The 19,068-nt window shown below is 28.2% G+C and overlaps 3 protein-coding genes across 27 annotated transcripts in view; all 3 read right to left on the bottom strand.

Moving 5' to 3' along the window:
- LOC129792578 (protein phtf) overlaps window positions 1-19,068 on the bottom strand; it is a 295,904-nt gene that overhangs the window by 80,210 nt on the left and 196,626 nt on the right. The window lies entirely within an intron of this gene.
- Window positions 1-19,068, bottom strand: part of LOC129792640 (univin) — a 273,488-nt gene that overhangs the window by 80,210 nt on the left and 174,210 nt on the right. The gene's annotated exons all lie outside the window — the stretch shown is intronic.
- The window catches only part of LOC129792654 (RNA-binding protein Musashi homolog Rbp6), a 154,319-nt gene that overhangs the window by 80,210 nt on the left and 55,041 nt on the right, over window positions 1-19,068 (bottom strand). For 4 of the 21 annotated variants that reach the window (XR_008750823.1, XR_008750820.1, XR_008750831.1 and 1 more), the window contains 3 exons: window positions 15,073-15,138; window positions 13,692-13,924; window positions 12,670-13,048 (listed from right to left, as the gene is read on the bottom strand). Coding sequence is in view for 11 of the 21 variants with exons in the window: in XM_055831952.1 (XP_055687927.1) it covers window positions 13,007-13,069; window positions 13,692-13,924; window positions 15,073-15,138 (362 nt within the window). In the remaining 10 variants the exon portion in view is untranslated. Of the gene's footprint in view, window positions 1-279; window positions 13,070-13,490; window positions 13,925-15,072; window positions 15,139-19,068 lie in introns of those variants that run through there. The other 17 variants (XM_055831954.1, XM_055831951.1, XM_055831960.1 and 14 more) reach the window with 8 other exon arrangements.

Raw genomic sequence — 19,068 nt, 5'->3', positions numbered from 1 at the left:
AGCTCAGAATTTTGCATTTTAAATCAGATACCTCAGCGAGAAAATAATGATGGCTCTGAATGCAGGCTTCTTTTAGGGCAATATCATCACATCTTTGCATCTCATGCCCTGAAAAGCCTTCCTTGGTATTGTATTGTATTTCACACAAAATGTTTTGTTAATTTATTTTGCAAAGCTGCGTAATTTTTTTCTTTTGTTTTTCTGCAAAATTAAAATTTTCTTTTAGACGAAATTTAAAAAAAAAAATGAAAATTCTCCTTCAAGTAAAACCAATTTGAATTTGTCATAGGGTTCTTTATTTCTTGTTTCATCTTATGTACATTGTACAATTATTTTATGTATACATCCATCACACATTCATAATAATATTTCTTTTATTTCAATAAAATTTCATTTAATTGTTTTATAATTTCTCCTCGTTTTTATATTTTAATTAATTTAAGATTATTACATCTCTTTCCATAATTCTTCCACTGGTTTTTTTTTGCTTTATTTGCCATCTTTTTACGAGATTTAAATGGTTTTTCTGTAAATATTCAATTTTATAAACGTCATTTTTTTTTAAAGTTAAAGAATTCTAAAATAAAGTAAATTGTATTCGTGAGTGGCGAGTTTCTTTCTTTAGGGTTCTGTTCTTTTTTTTTATTTTCTATTTAATTCTTTGTAAAATTTTTTTTTTGTTCAAATAGTTTAACATTATGCTGTAGGTAATTTTTTGGTTTTCTTTATTTTTTTCCGTTGTGTGAAAATGTTACATTCTTCCATTTTTTTTTTACTTTGAGTAAAGAAATCTATATGTAAGTTAGAATGACTAAATAATATTTATTTCTTAAACTTTATACGTATTTCTTTCTGTTTTCTTTATTATCATTATAGTTTTACTTTAATCTATAAATCAGTGATCTTGTAGTGGATGTTGGACATTCATTTATATATGGGATGGCTGTGATGATGTGGAGAAATGGAAGGAAAATTTTAGATGTGAACTTTTCCAAAAATGGTGGATGGTTTTTTTATCTTTACAATCTCTTGCTAATCTTGTCCATTTTTTCTTATCTCTTGTCTTTTTGTTCCTTGAAGCATGAGTCACTCCTAATGTTTCATTGATTGACTATTTAGAATGAAAATTATGTAAAAACATGCCTTAAATTATTAAAATAGATCTCTTGAAAGTTTTTTTTTCTTTAATTAATATGGTATTGTTTGTTTGTTTTTCCAGATGAAACTTTGCGTATTTATTCCAAAATGGTTTGCATGTCACTTTCTTTGTTTTAATTTAATATTATTTTCTTTTTCATTTTATTTATTAAAATACATTCTTAAGATAGTTTTCTTCTTCGTTTCTATCCTCATCATTTTAATTATTACACAGTGTTTTCCATGTTTCTTTTAATGTTTTACATTTCAAATGTTTTTTTTCTCTTTAATTTAACATGTATTAATTTGTTGTCTTATGACTTAAATGTTTTCTTTTTTTTTTACTTTGGATTTTCTTAAACATTTTCTTTTTTTTTTTAATAATTGAGTAAGAATCAATTAAAAGTTTGTGTTTCCATTATTTTCTCACATTATTTTTCATAATCATAGATATATATTTTACTAATTGATAAATATAGTGTTTATATATTTAAACTTCCTCTTTCATTTTTTTTCCATTTTCCTTAATAATATTGTTAAATACCTTTCAAAGCTTTTCATGTACAGTTATTTTAATGTATTAATTCTGTATTTATTTCTTTTTTTTCCTTTAAATATATAATAATTCAATATATAATGTAATGTATATATAGAAAAATTTGTGTGGTTATTGCTTTTATTTTTCATTTTTTTACTCCTCCTTCCTCAAGTTTTATAATGTAAATTTTAAAAATGTTTTTTTTTCTTTCATAGTTTTTTTTATATATAACATTCTCCTATAAGAGTTCTCTGGATTTTTTTCTTTTCATTATAGTTACCAAAGATTTAAACTATTCACATAAACTTATAAAAGTTTGACTTTTTATTCCAAAAATTATTGCACAATGTGTCGTCCTTGTTTAAAAATTTATGTTGGCATTTCTTTTTTTTTTCTAATAATTTTCTGACATCTTTAATCAGTTTTGAGTGAAATACAAATAACTTGTGAATTTACTTGAAAAGCGTAATGTGCGTTTGGCGTATGGTGTAAAAGTATATAATTTCATCTATTTCATATCAGATAAATTAATTACGTCATTCGCTTTTCTATATTTTTCAAAAGAATTTGCTACTTTGAATTCCAGAAATTCCAAAAAAAAACCTAAAAGATGGTTTTTAAGTATAAAGGATTTTTTTCTTAGGATGTGATATCATTTGATTTCAAAAAAAATAGGAAATACTTGGTATGCCACGATTGTGGTATACCAACTAATTTTCATTTTCTTCAAGGTTCTTTTTACAGATTAACTAAAAAAAAAGTCTAAGAATATTTTTACAATATCATTTGTTTTCACTATAATATTTCCTTTTAATTTTAGCTTTAACTTATGGGTGCAAGTATAGTGCTTTTCATTGTTTTTTTTAGTGTAATATTTAAGACTTTACGCACGGGTGGGAATGGGTGAATTTTTAAGGAATTAAAGTAACTTTAAGAAAATATAGTAATACATAAGTTATATATTTAGGTATCTACTTGATGTATTCTATATAATTAATTAGATAAGATACACTGGGTTCTGTTTGCTTCTTTTTTTTGTAATAATACAATTATAGTTAAATTAAATAATAAAATTATATAAATATTTTTTTTACCGAATTTATACATATAAAGGAGTCTATTCAGCTATATATGAAAGTTACCCTGAGCCGAGAAAAATTTTAACCCACATAATCTTTTAAAGAATCAAAAGAGAATGAGAAGCAAAGGTTTCATACAAAATGTCCAAAAATTGGCGCCTGTTACCAATATTGGCCCCTTAAATGTTTCAAAATGTTCGCATTCATATTTCGTTGCGACAAATTCTTTGAAGAAAAGGGACAATATTGATAATGGCCGCTAATTTTTTGGGCATTTTGTATGAAATCTTAGCTAGCTATTTTCTATGTAATCTCAGTTTTTGGCGATTCCTTCTTCTTTCTCTACAAGATCCTCCGGGTTAAAATTATTTTCTCCAATCAGGGAAACTGTGAGATAGGTATAAATAAAATGAAAATATTCATGGAAAGTAGGTATATGAAAAGAATTTTGTCCATTCTGACAAACACTTATACGGCTCTCACTCGAAGAGACATATACCTATGTCTTCTATAGGTAGGTACTTTAAGACATGAAGAACCACTTTGCGCAGGTTTTATTGAATGTTTAATTTTTCTTTGTATTAAAAGAAAGTTATTAATGAACTTATAATTTTTGCTTGAGCCATCTCTACTTTTATTATTCTTTTATTATTTGAGAGATGATGACAACCGGAGGAAGTGGTGTCCATGAAGTTTGTTCTGTTAGCTCTTTCGTTTGTTTTAAATTTTTATATATCTTCAGACAGGCTGATTTAGTGAAATAGGATATTTGATGTCAATTTCACTGATTGATTGACCTAAATACTGGTGATGATGAAGTAGAATTAAACAAAACCAATAAACTACTTTGTCATCATCAATTTATACTGTATGCCTGTACCTACATCTCGATGGCTTTACCTACGAAAGGAAATGAACCCTAACGGTTATATTTTTCTTACTGAATTGCAAGAATTCCTTCTTTACGCAATAAGTGAGAATTTTGAGATTTTTTTCCTGCGAAAATTTTCGAAATATAAATTATCTTTTTAATAGTTAAAAGATGGATTTCTAGCTCTTTTGTATGTCAAAAAGAAATAAAAATGAAGTATAGAATTTTCATGGACACCAACTATAATCTCTGGATAATGTACATAACTTGAAAGTTAAAGAGGCGCCCTAAACAATGGCAAAAAAGAGGGAAAAAAAGTCTTTTGGAAGTACAATAGAGAGGCCTTTGGGGTGGAAATTTCCGTCGTTTCTATGGAAAATCATGCGTCTTTCTTCTTCCGCTTTTCCACCAGTTTATTCGGTCTCATTGTGCTTTTGATTGAAGGACCATTTTATTGCATTTTATTTTTCTATCGTATTTTCTGTCTTTATATGCTTTCACCTTCAATTTCAATCGATTTTTATTCGTCCATTTTGTCGCACAGTGTTTTTTCTTTAAAGTTCTTCATGGTATTTTCTTAGACTTTTCATCATTTTACAGCTCTCATTCGATGAGATTTGAGAGCCATATTTTACTTGTTTTTTTTTCGTATTATAGTATAAGGCCCATGACACGGAGATATTAATAATATTATAATAAGTACATATTTTCTTACTTCAACATTGTCTTTTCTAAAATAAGGGTTGATTTTATTTTACACAAATAAGCCATTTTTATTTATTAAAGAAGTGTTTAATTTTCACTTACTTTCACTCACTATATACGAATATATAATTTTAATATTGTCGAGATTTTAGTGTTACTTTTTTCTTTCACTTGTTTAGGTGTATGTTTACTCAATAAATTTCATCATCATTATTTTCTGTCGTACCTCTTTTTCTTTCTTTTTATATTTACACACAACTTCTTCTGTTTTGTGTTTCCATAATATTTTTTCTATCAAAAAATAGACCATGTTTATATTCATCATCAAATTCACATTTTTGCTAAATGTTTTTCTATCTTTCTTTCATTTTTTTTCATTAACTGACAGTTCTGTATCGGTGTTTTTTCTTTTAGCATTTTGTGTGTGTAAAGAATGAAGAAAATTTTTATATTTTGAATAAAAAGAAATGTGTAATGTGTAGTACAGTCGTACCCCGCTTAATGCATCTCTCGATATCATTCTTCTCACCAATTAAGTACGTTTAATGTGTAAGAAGAATTTAATTTGGAGATAATAAGACGGAGGTGACTGTAATGATTAATACAGGGTATACAGGGTGGCCAAGAAATTATGGCATGATTTTAAGAGCTAATAATTTTTGATTTGATTGAGATTGAATTTTTCAGATATCTCAATCTAATCAAAAGTTATTAGCATTTAAAATCATTTCCTAATTTCTTGGCCACCCTGCACATGTAAGACACATACATACTTATGAAAAAAAAAATAGATAAAAAAAATTGAAGAATAAGTCATAAAAATATTCTAATTGAAAGTTGTTTTTTATATAAATAGGAAGGTCTAGGTACCAATTTTTGTAAGTGGGAACTTTTGTTTAAAGCTGGAATCTGTGAAAATGTTTCATAGATTTAAGTTCCTTGTAATTATTCCCATTGATGTTAAATTTACTAAACTGAATTTGTTTTTATAATTTACGATATTTACTTTATAATATTGAAATAATTTTTTTTTTATTTTCAATACTGCCAATATTAGGAGAAAAACATTTACAAATAATTTTGTAGATAAAAACTTAAAGTTTAATAATTTATCACTTAAATATGTTATGTATATGGAACAAACAGATGAATAGTACCCTCAACAGAATGTCGTTTTCTTTTGTTTTTATTTGAGAAATAACCAATTGATAATATTATTTATATACATGTACATTATATAAGATATGTTTGATCATACTTATTTATATATTTTTTGTCAATATATGTATATAATTTTAATTAGGTATTTAATAAGAAAATTGTACCTAGTGTACTAATATATATCCTTAAGAAGAAGTTTCACGTGATGTTAAGGCCGGGATTTATATATATAATTTTTTTAATTATCAAATTACACCGTTTATATAATAAGTAATATTTTATTGTGTTTTTTTAGTATGAATTTCAAATTTCATAAATACTTCTTTTTGTGAAGGATATTTATACTTTTAATGTTATCCGTAGTTTCTCATCGTAAATCGAATTTTATGAAAATGAAGTTAAATGGAAAAAGGTATAATATGATAACTTAAAAATTTTATATGTATGGAAAATTAGACTAATATATGCTATGATTAATTTTCTTTATGGTATCAATAAATTGACATTGGAGCGATTTCATTGCATTTCAAGAGTTCTCGATATAACTTGTTTTTAACCATTTGGTACAAATAATTCATCCACAAATTCTGTATGTGTTCTTTTTCTCTAATTAAAAAAACAAACATTTTTTTGGCATAATCCGTTTCATATATATATCAACCTGTCTTCGATATCTTGTAAGTTGTGTGAAAAAATGTAATAAATGAATGATTTAAGTCTCGAATTTTACCTTATTTTCTTTTATTTTACTTTGTCACTAAATTTTACCCTGTATTTAGTTCATTTATTTAACTTCATTTTCTTTTTTTTATAGTTAAAAAATATTTTTGATTTAAAGAAAAATCTGTATAATAGTAATGTGAATTAAAACTAAAAAGCTTTTTGCATTTTATAACCTAAAAAATGTGTTTTTCATGTTCAATGTACTTAAGCAAATAGAAATAAAACAATTCTTTTTAAGTTATGTATTTACATTATTTTTTTTTTATTGATTTGCTACTGAATGCGATCGTAAAATGTTCCATTTCTTCTTGATTTTTCTCGGATTTCCGTACATATTACTATTTTAAGCCAATTGAAACAATGAACTTGTTTTTCTTTTATTTCTTTCATTTACTATCTAAAGGTAAATTTAACATTTGCATTAGAGACAAACTGATAAAATTTTGTCAATTTCTTTTTGATTGGATTCATCGTATCTAATGATTTTTCTTTAAAAATTAGAGTAACTAAGGTGAATGAGAAGAAATATCTCAATATATGTAATTGAAAAAGGAGATAAAAAATCTACGATAAACCTAAAATTTTTGATTTAATTAATTTGATTATTATCTATGTATGTAATTTTCTTTTATTAAGTTCCTTTCACTTAATCGAAACTATAGTGAAGTTTAATTTTCTGCTTCATATTATTTTTCTTCTTTTAGGACGGGAAGGGAAGAAAGGAATAAATTTCATCTTAATATTTCAATTAAATATATCATGGATTGCGGCTTATTATTTTGTAATATACTTTTAGTTTTTCTTGTGACGCAAAAAAGTGATTTCTTTATTTCTTTTTTCTTCTTCACAAAATTCTCTTAGGATTATGTACAATTTCGTCTGTATATTTTTTTGGCAATATACACACAAAAACATTATTTATATAATTTATATTACAGTATCCAATTTGTTTAATTGACCTATTTAAATTGATTTTTATCTCCTGTCAAAAATACCCTCATTTTTGACTTTCCCATCTTTCTAGGAGCGTTTCTTTGCTTTTTCTTCGAAATATAATATCAATAACTTGTTTTTCTACCACTCTCTTCTATTGACTTCTTTTTCATTTTAATCTTCTGAGAAAGAAATTTGAAAAATAAAATTTTTTAAGCGGTGTGACTGAAATCTATGTTTGAATATTTGTTAATGGGGTCTTACGATACACGGGGGACTTATTAACGTTTAAAGCATCGCGAATAATTTCTTGAATTTATTAAGGAAAATCTTCTTTTATTTTTTTTTCAAGTATTCAAGCTCTTGATGAATGGTAAAATATTTTTAATTTTTTAAAGTGATTTTTTGTGGACGAGATAGAGAGTTTCTATAGATCTTTTATATATAGGATACTTATTTGCCCTAAACGTAATAAGAGAATGATAGTATGTAATTCATTTCACACGCTCGTGTTTGTCTTTTAAGTTTATATCGGTGGGAGCGCATGTTGGGCAAACAGTTAACCACTATGCTCTCTATTCCGTGTTTAATTTTTGACCTATAATTTCATCTTCTTTTAATTTTTTTTATTCAATTCTATTTAATTTTGATATTTTAAGTCACACTCATCTATTTTTTTTTCAAAATGAATGAAATAAAACGATTTTCTTTGTAGATTGAATATTAACTCGTATTTCATTCAAATGCTCCACATATTTATCGTCATACTGCATTTTATTGCAATGCATGTCAAACGAAAAGATCTCTTTTAATGAGTAATGAGTAGAAAAAAAACAATAATCTTTCATGATTCTCTCAACAAAATTTAATGGAAGTGAATTATGTTATGTTTGATCATAGTGCTTCTCATCTAACGTATTCTCAGCACTTTATAACATTTTTTTGAATTTGTTTGAATTTTATGAAAAATGACATTCCTCTATCTCTTTTTTTTCGTATCTGCTGCTTGCATGGAAACATATTTTTTAAAGCACTACAATTGGCTAAAAGCTACGACAATGAGTTTCCTTGTTTCGGACGTTACCCTCTCTTACACCCTTTTCTTATATGTCTCTGTGACATTTAATCGTACACATATTATGCATTTTGAATTAAATATTTAATTTTAAATTGTTTTTTTTCTTTGTATTGCTTCTTAAAATCAGTCTGTGCGACGTACACGCAAAAAAGATTAATATCTTTCCACTTTCTTTACTTTCTTCTTTACTGCCATATTTCCTGCTGAAACTCCTGCTGCTTTCAGCGATTCTCTTTGCCTCCACTTCTTGTACTTGAAAGAATAAATTGCTAACATGTCCATAGAGGGTGATTGTAAAAAAAAATGTGGAAAAATCAATGATAAAGAGATTTTCCTGTGTGTGAAAAAGCGAAAATAATTTATAACGTTTGAGGATGTATAGAGAATTTTTGCTATACATTTTTTTTCTTTGCGCCATCTTTCTGCCCCATTTGACAAAATACCCACAAAATGAGCTTTTTTTTAGCACTATTAGCTCCCAATAAATTTCTTTGCTATCCTCTCCAAGAGAGCTTTTTGTCATCTCATCTGATGTGATTCGCTTTTTTTTGAGCTTTCGTACTTCTCCACGAAAAAAAATGTCGCCAAAGAAATTTATTTCTTGAATTCTTCGATGTTGCTTTTTCGGGTAGGTACTATGCGAACCATCACAAATCTCAATTAGATTTTAAAGTAACTTTATTGTTTCTTATTTTTTCTGTTCAGAAAGATAGGAATAAAGAAGAAGAAGGAAAATGTAATTAAACATTATCCATATGGTCTCTCATGGACCTCAACTATGGAGTTTCAACGATAATTTCATTTCCAGAAAAAAATATCTAAAGCTAAATTTTGTTGAAATAATTTCGACTTGATATTACATTTACTGGGTTGTCCCATAAAGCTCCAGATTTTCCTCATATATTTTCATTTCTTATGGGTTTTAATCCGAATAAATAATGGACAAGCTATTTTTTTTTTCAATAAGTTGTTACAAAATGAATAATATTTCGGCTCGAAATGGTTATTACCTACATGTGTATGCGCAGTAGGATTTTTTTCAAAATAGAATTAATGTTATTTTAAAAACGTTGGATAAAATTTAGTTACTTTGTGATTTACGCTAATTAGACGATAACGTGTCTACATACAAAAGCTCTCTTGAGAGGTTCATGATCATACTGAAGTCGTCCAGTCAACAAAAGCCCCAAAAGGCTATCTTTCTAAGCCAATTCAACCCTTGTTGCACATAAACGACATGTTCTGTACGTCATAGCTAAACTGAAATATTCAATCTTAAAATCTATTAGTTTTCTTTTTTTAATATTCTTATAAGAAAATATGACAGATTTTAATTTGACGCAAGCGTGTGAAGCGTGGTGTGGGTTAAAAACACATGAAACATTTTTTTTAATACCATACCAATGAAATACGTAATTTTTATTTTCTTTGTTCCTTTCTTTTATTTTTTTTTAAATTTATTTTGTAACCTACGGCTTTCCATATCTCCTTATAAAATAACCATTTTTTTCACTTTCTATCTTCTTTTCAAATATTTAAAGCTGTTTTTTCCACGTGAATAAAGACAATTGTTCTTTTAAATTTATGTAATGTATGTATTGTATTGTATATTATATAAAATGTTTTATGTCTTTTTTATCATGACTATTATATTTTCTCTCTTTTTTTTTAGTATCATGTGTACGGTTTCCTCATTTTCTTTTCACAATAGATATCATCTTATTTTCTCACTTATAATATTAAATATAGAAACGTTTTATTGCAAAATTTTCATTTCTATTTTAAATAACTTTTTTTTATTATTTTTATTTTGGTGTGTGGGATCTTTCTATGTTTCCTCTTTTTTTTCCTAAATACTTTTAAATGTATGTATATGTTAAAAAAATTCCTCGAGGTTCGGTTGAAGCCCCATTTATTATGATTTATTTAAAATTGAGTGTAAAAAGCTTTGGTCAAAAAACACGCGCTGAATGTGAACAGTTTGACGAAATACTTGGAAATAAACAGGTAAATAGCGCGTGCTTTCGACTGAGAGCACAAAAAATAAAGAAAAATTAATGTTTATTTTCAAATTTAAATGATATTTGGAAGATTTCAATTTCTCAAATGCTATTCAATAATACATACATCTTTTTTTTTCGCCGTTCTTTAAATTCTTTTTTTTTTCCTCATTATTTTATAGTAAACATTAGAACCACTAAAGATCTTCGTAAACTTTCCGTATTTACTTTTTTTCTTTATTTTGAATTATCTCTATATGACAATTTGAATTGTATCAATATAAAGTGAATTGTGTGTCATATATTTGATTAAAAAGTATTGATTGAGAATCACACGTAAATGAATTCATCTTTTTTTTTTTAATTAATATATTTGTTCTCAATATTGTCGCTTTTTTTATTCATTAAAAATCTGAATTCAAAATGTAGGATTTTTCATTTACTTTGAATCCTTTGAACGGTAAAACAGGAAGAGTAAATAGACAAACAAATAAAATTTGTCAGTCCAATAAAAAGGCAAAAAGGAAGTTCTGTTTAACTCAAATAAAATCTCAACTTCCCTTGCAGACAACAAGAAAACGTGTCTCTTTAGTTAAGCCAATTCATAAAATATTTTTCATTTAAAAAATAAAATTTTTGTAGAACAAAAACATCAATTGCTTTTTTACTTTCATTCTTTCGTTTTTTTTTTTTGTTTAATTTTACTCTCTTAACAATAACAAGTACAGTTTTATCCTTTTTCTTTACTATAAGAAGATCTCAAGTATTATACTGTAGGTATACTTACCCATATGTACCTCTTCTATATGAAATAAATTAGATGACCTTTTTTTATTATTAATTCTTGACTTGTCAAAAATTATTTAAAACTCCTAAAATGTCTCTCAAATTTTTGTTTTATTCTTGTGAAAATGTAAAAAAGTTGGTACGTTTTTTTTTTATTTAATATTTTTCAGATTGAGAAATTTTAAGTTCTCGTATTGCTTCAAATTTTATAAGCACTATTTGATGAAAATTAAAAGATTTTAGGCGCATTTTATACTGGGTTTTCTTTCCAAAAGGAAGGGTTATCCGAAGGTCATTCATAAGATTTTTTTTAAAGTATCTTCAACCACTTTCTCATATCCTTTTACATTTCTCAAGCTGCTCAAATGATATTTTTGTTGATTTATCTAAAACTTTCTACAGTGTGTGGTTAAAAAAAATAATTAGATTTTAGTCAAAATAGGCAGATAGCAAAAAAATTGCAATATTACCTTTATTTAGGATAAATAAATATTATTGCAATGATTATTAAAAATATTTTAATTTCGTGAGGATCACAGTAATTTTTTTTAACTTATATTCATTCTGATAATTTCTTTCTAATCATTTTCTTTAAAAAAAAATATTTGTGTAAAATTTTCCACACTGATATTCTAAAATGCAAGGAACATAATTCCTTCTTAGAATATCGAGAATATCACTCAAAAATCAACATTTCAGCAGCAAAAGAAAATTTCATGTCATTTTATATAAAATTGATCTTTATCTACAATACAGAGAGTGTTTCAAAGTCTCCATTAAAATGATGAAATAATTTTCTTTCTTAATTTTGTTGATTTAGTTTTATTATTTATAAAAGTTATTAAATTAAATTGTTTCCAATGAAATGGGTGTATTGTATTGAGTGCGCATAAGAAAATAAGACCAATTTATTATTTGGCTTACTTTTATCAAAATATACACTTTTAACTATAAATAGATTTTATTACTGTCTATTAAATTTATACCTCAATTATGTTCTTTTTCGCAACAGTTCCATGGAAAACCTTCCAACATACAAATATGGGTTTATCTTCTTTCTTTTTTGTGCTACATATTAATGTGCAATTGAAATTAAGAAAAAATTTTGCAGGACACTGTTAGAAATAATGTTTTATAGATTTTATTTCCTTCAAGTCTTTCGTAGGATGCTTGTAATCCAAAATTAAGGTAATTAATGGGATTTCACCGTATGAAAGGCTTGAAAGAATATTGAAAGTATTCAGAGAATTTTCCACACTAAAGTAGGTAATCATTTTTCCAGTGGAAAGTTGCATGAAGGGAGTTAGGTGTCAGTTTTTATCATAGCTCGAGGTGTGTTATAAAAATAAAATTTGTTGTGCTATCACGTGAACTGTGAGGATTACATAGAAAAAAAACTGACTTTACTCGATTAATCTTTGCATTAAAGATTTTCCTTCTCATGGTGTAATGTGTGTATGTACCTAAATTCCTCATTTTTTTTCTTATTCATTGTTTTCCATATTTGTTAATGTATATGAATATTACAATTAATTACCTCTTTTCAATATTTTCCGTCCACGGATTTTATTCAATTAATTATTTTTTTTTAAATATTTTTATTATTACTCTTTAGTTAATATTAATTTTATTACTTCACCTTAATATTTTTTGTTCACATTGTTTTCTTGTTTCTCTTTATTATATTTTTTGTGTGTTTTATATTTAGTAAATTTGTGTAGTTGTTTGAACAAATACTGTTTCTTTTTTTCTCTTTTAAATTTGAAAAAATCCCTCACGTCGTTTCTCTACATTTTTTTTTCTTAAATTCTTCACCTAACTTCTAAAAATCGACACAGTCGCGCGAAGTTTCACCATCGTTTTACTACAATTTTTTTTAGACACTTTGTGTTCTTGGTGAAATTGCTCACCCTACAGCACTCGTCCCTTTTTTTTATTTCTCATGTATTCTCTCAATTGAGATCTTAAGAAGAAAAAAATTGTTCTAACACTTATTTAATGGTAGCCATTGGTAAAGGCGGCTGGAATAAGAGGTCCCTGCAACGTGTGAGAGTAAAGCTTTTATTTGGAGGGTTAAAAGCCATTGTCAATTTAATGGAGATACAAATAATCATTTGAGCCACTCACAGAAAAAAAATCAATGAAGCTCAAGAAATCAGAGGAGTCCAAAGTTAGCACATTTTCAAAATTCAAGTTAGACAATTTTGTACAAAATAAATTTTAAAAAAATTAACATTTACAGCATCACAAATCTTCATTTTACTTTCCAACACAATAAATCAATTTTCCAATATTAAAACAAAAATGAAAAATTGTAAGATTTTTTTAAATATTGGGGCTAGTCGCATTAAAAAAAAAAAATAACACGTAATGTAAAAACTTACAAAGCGCGGACATTCTTTTAAAAAATCGAATAAACAAATGATTTTTAGCCAGAACTTTTGCCAATTTCACTGGAAAACGAATGAAAAGGCTCAACATTAATTTATTTCTTTTTTTTCTTCTTTATTGTAAATTGATGAAATTAAATAACATTTGATGCTAATTTTATCGGGCGTTCACTTCAAACTAACTTTATGATATTATTTTTCATGTTTAATAAAATGTTTTCTTTAACATAAAATTGCAAAAGTGCTCAATTTGAAGTCCTCTAATGAAAAGAATGAACCATATTACTTACCGGGCTGTAGTTTAGCGGCGCACGACTAACAGCGATGGCCGGAAAGCCAGACGGCTGGGGACTAGCCGCCTGAACATAACCGACGCTATCAGCACCACTGGAATTGTACATATCGATGGTGGGGCCTGGAGAGTTTGCGGGTGGGAAGCCGCTTCTGGTAGTGGCTGTGTGAGGCGATGCCGGCGGACCAAAGCCCTGAGCGGCCGCAGCTGCCGCCTGGTAGTTATTCATGACTGCTCAACATGCAATGACACAGGCGAATAGGGCGATTAGTAATTTAATATATAACACAACATAGGTATGTATGTACATTGTATATCCTAGAGAGTATCATGTGTGACCAAAAGAAAGTTTATCTATTGTGTTTTATGTCTCTCAAAGAAGGAAAATTGGGTCAAGCGTATAGGATTGATTTAAGGGTATGAAAATGAAAAGGTGAAAAACAAAATATTTAATAGAATTTGTGTAAAATTCTATGCTCCCACCTATCTGACTATCCTAGATTATGATAGCCTAATCAATTTCGTGAAAATTGAAAAGTCATTTTTCAGAAATCTAAAAGTTAAATGAGTTTAGTTGTTTTTGTACGGGAAAGACCCCATTCGTGGAAACAATCAGGATAATCTTGTAGAAAATCGCCAAACAGACTCCGCATTTTCCCAATGACGTAAACATTGTGTTTTTTTTTTGCTTAGATTGCGCGTATCCCAATTGCTTTCTCGAATAATAAGTTTTCCCATTCAGAAACAAGTAAACTCCTTTATGATTGTAATAATTATCTTTAGGCGCTAGCGGTGGATGTACGTATAAGACCGAAGCATAGACTAAAAATTTAAGGAGAAGACAGTTCTTTAAAACTATACCTACAATATAATTTTTAAAGCTTTTTGTGAAAGTTTTCTTACAGCTTAAAGCTTTTTTCTTTCGGAATCTAGCATGGAAGTTATTCTAAAGTAATTTTAAGTTTGATTCTCTCTCCTTCATCTAAGTTGATTCCATTTCGGTACCTCATAACGAATTTAGGAGTGTATTGAATTTTCAACAGGAAAATCGACAGGAAATGGTTTCCTTTACGTAATTTGCTCTGCCCAGGCAAATATTAAAGAATATATAACTTTAAATGTCACAGACATAGAGCTTTTTATTCTTATAGGTAACGCCATCAAGAAGAGAGGAAGTAATTAAGAGAGTATTGCGGAAAAGGGGACATTGGAAAAAGGGAGAGGATATTTTATATTTCAAATCGATTGTCTAGATAATTCTCTACACCAATAAATTTTCAAGAATACAAAGCAAAACCTTGACTAAGAGAGAGGTGTAGGTACAACTAAATGGTTCCAAACGAATGTGGCATGAGAAAATGATAAAAAATAAAACTCACCAGAAAGCGCTTGAGTGAGAAGTGGTGTATTGTTGTTGGGAGTGAGTTGGCCATTTGTTAGATCAACTGAAATGCACAAAAATAAAAAAATAATTTTTTTGTCATGGTAACTACATATAAAATAAAATCAATCTAGTATTGCATTTGTACGAAATTAAACATGAATAACGGATATATTTTGTTAGTTCAAAAATATGTATGAAAAATAAACATCAAAGACATTCATTAGCAAATATAATAGGTATATATAGGTATATAATATAGTTTTCAAATTTTTTTTTAGTATAACGCTTATAATATTAGCGAAGGCATAAGGCTCTCCTTTTACAATAATACAATTTGTTTAATATAATGTAGGTATATTTTCAATAAATCAATTTTCCTTGAAGTATTATAATTTTATAATTAATTTCTCGCGCCGTTTAATATTTTTTTTTTACAATTCAATTTATTTTTCTTTTAAAATATAAAAAAGAACAATCTTGATAATAAATTCTATGTATATTTTGAGATTTTTTTGTATTCTATATAATAAATTAATTTATTATCAAATAGAATAAATTAGTTTGTGTATTTAAAGTGTTTTAATTAGTAAATAAAATAATGTCATATAATGAAAGATGTGTAAGATGTGATTATTTCTTTTGAAGAAAGTTCTAAATGTGTTTTTTTTATCTCTTATCATTTTAATTGTTTTTCTTATTTAACATTAGCCATCGATTTCCTAAAATTGTCTTATGTATACATACCTGATGTTTACCAATATGTAAGTCAGATATGTATACGTATAAAACAAGAATAAAATATCTTAAGAGAGAAACTCATTGGGAAAATGGGGAGAAAAACACTCATGCAAATGATCTAATAAATTGTTATGTATTAATTTGGAGTCAATAAATTGTTCGCGTGACTGTGAATAGTTAGTGAGTCACCTGGTCCCATGTTTTTGGGGGATCTTCGCGCCCCTTATTCGCGAGCCCACTGATCCCATTTTATTGGAAGGCCAGAGAAATTTATTGTTAAATATTAAACAATGAATTGACGATCTCTGTGCGTGAGGAAAAACACAGAGAGAAAAGCTCCAAGACATTTTCCCATTAGAATTAAAAATAGACGTATTATTCCGGTCAAGAGTGGGTGTGTTTTCCAATGAGAAAAAAAATACAATGAAAACCTTTCCTTCTTAGACGTCGAATGAAAATTCTTCGTGACCCGATTCTGTACCGATAAGAGCATTTTTCTGCTTCTTCCTGTCTTTCATTCTTTTACTTCTCATGTGAGCCTCTCAAAGGGTCAATCTTAACAAAAAAGACATCCAAAGCGTAACATTTTTACAATAGAAAAGTTGTTCATTCCCACAAAAAATTGCATTTTTAGGATTTTTTTTGTTCTACTGTAAATGCCGAAAGTTTCAAGAAAGCTTTGGGATTAAAAATCGATTAATATTCATAGAAAAGTTTATAAGTATTTTTTTATTAAAGCAAAAAGTATCTTGGGAAGTTTGGGGCTTATAATAGAGATTAAGACATGTTGACTTTATTAATTTGTTTTAAATTCTAAAGGAGAACTTAAGAATTTTTAATAAAAAAGAATATCCCATTAAGTAACCCTTTCAGCGTCAATTAGGAAAGTTTGATATAAATTAATCTGATTTTTTAATTGATTAAAAAATGATATTTAATAGGTTTAAAATTAGTTATAAGTTAATGATTGGGAAGTCTTAATGTCCTTAAAGCTAAAAAAAACTTCTAAAAATTCTAAATGATACAACATTTTAATTTTTTGTTAACATTTAAATATCGTTCTATACACTATATTGCTAGCAAATTCATTGTAAATTTCTATTGATTGAACCACTAAAAGGTATGTCTTGTGAGTCCTTCAAACTGTCGAAGGTGGTAAATATGTTGAAAATACTACAGGAGGAATAGAAGTTGGAATTTTTCAGCGCGTCAACAGTGAAAATCAATAGGTTAGAGTCGACAAGTGATGCAATTTAGCACGATCCGTGCAGAAAGTTCCATTGATGTGCTAAATTAGCTAATGCCACTGTGAAGGTAATCGATTTTCTTGTGCAATGAGGGGGTGGGTGGAGGCGAGCATCCCTTATTGGTGCATAATTTACTGTCCTATAAGACGTCGAGAGGAAATCAATTGCTCGAACGAATATTGCCAATAAATATTTGAAGGAGCGGCCTCGGGAGAGAGCGAAGGAAGTATGTACGTACATATAGCACAGAAGAAAAAGAAGTCATATGAAGGTACCTCTTAAGAATTGTATTCTTGTTTATTATTATCATTACTACTCTTGGTGCTGCAAGCAGTTACAGAACGGGAGCGTCTTACGCGGAGGAGAGAAAAAAAAGAGGCAATCTCTTGGGGGAAGTTCGTGTACAAAATATATAAAAATCGTACGCAAGATGTGAAGGAAAAGTTTACCGGCGCCACAAGTCTTTATGTTTGGTAGATTGTTGTTTTTGCTGCGAGACACATAGGAATTGATAGAGAATGAGCGAGATACTTTTTATTCCTATACAATAACTTTCTTCCATACTTTCTTCCCCGGCCTTTTGCTTTTCCAAAAAGACCTTCCCTTTCCCGTGGTTATATGTGGAGGAAAGTCTCCCTGTTGTGCTCTCTCGCGCACTCACCCCCATCCACCGGGGCCCCGGGTATTTTACCCGTGGAGAGCCACACACAAAAGGACTGAACTCGTGGAAATATCGCGGAGAAACCACGACAAAGTGTAGGCGCGCAAATGACACGAGGCAAAAGACACAATAAGACTTTCAGATGTGCTAGAATACATCCACCACCACCTCATTTTCCAACTAAGCTTCAATTTTTCCTCGAAATTTTTCCTGAAGCTTTACATTTCGCAAAGTTTCTTTGTATTTCTAAGCAATTTGTGGTTTTTGCAAAATATTTTTTCGCGTCATTTCGATCATTTTTATTACGAAAATTTGTGAAAAGAAAACCAAAAAATAATATTTTTCAATGGACAAAAATTGCCTCAAGTTTGTGAAATTTTGTTTTTAATATATATGCCCCTTTTTCAATTTTTCCGCAATATTCTCATTCTTTCTACACATATGTATGTTACACTGTACATAATCCCCAAAATCACAAAGAAGATACCATGTGATGGGGGAAAAAAAGAACGACGTCAACGATGCTATATTTCACTACTTTCTCCTCCATTTTTACCACCTTCATACGCCTCCCCCCGACTACAGAGTGCTATATATACAGAAAATACATATAAATTCAATGTATGTGCATACATATATTATGTATGTAGCGTGAAAATTACGAGAAATCGTATATAGATGGCACAAACCACCCTCAAGTCAATAAAAATCAATCAATTTCACCGATTTCACATGCAGATGTTCAATGTCTCGGATAACTCATGTCGTGATATTATGTAAAAGAATTTAATATGCACTTCTGGGTGGGTTGTAGATTCACTCTTTGGGGATTACCCCCGTAACAATTGGTGATACGAAAAGGATTATATTCGACAAAGGTATCATGTTATTTGATCTATCTGCGAAATACTTTTTCACTGTTAGAAAATTCTTAAATTTCATACTCTCTCTAACTAAATTATTATTTACGCCGATTTACCTTACCCCAGAAACGTAAACATGAACCCAATTTGATCCCAATTCTCCCACAATCTTCAATTGATTTCAACATTTTGTTAAAAACAAGTCATTCGATTAAACGCTATATAAGAATAGTGAGTTATTATTATTTCACAACATAAAGTTGTCATGGAATTTAGAACAAAAATTCCCATAAATTCTTTTTGAGAAAAACCCGGGAAATTTATAAAAAGGATGATCACAAAAAAAAATGGGAAAAAACCTCATAGGTATCCATATAAATATTACTTTCTTGTTTGTGATACATTCTCCGTATTTGCTATTAGAAGGATGAAAAGTATGTCAGTTTTGTGGAGATCTTTTTCCTCCCAACCCCATAGATATA

This window comes from Lutzomyia longipalpis, chromosome 3 (genome assembly GCF_024334085.1).
Source record: "Lutzomyia longipalpis isolate SR_M1_2022 chromosome 3, ASM2433408v1".
NCBI classification, from domain to species: Eukaryota; Metazoa; Arthropoda; class Insecta; order Diptera; family Psychodidae; genus Lutzomyia; species Lutzomyia longipalpis.
Note: the sequence above shows the minus strand (reverse complement) of the source record. Positions and strands in the feature narration are given on the sequence as shown.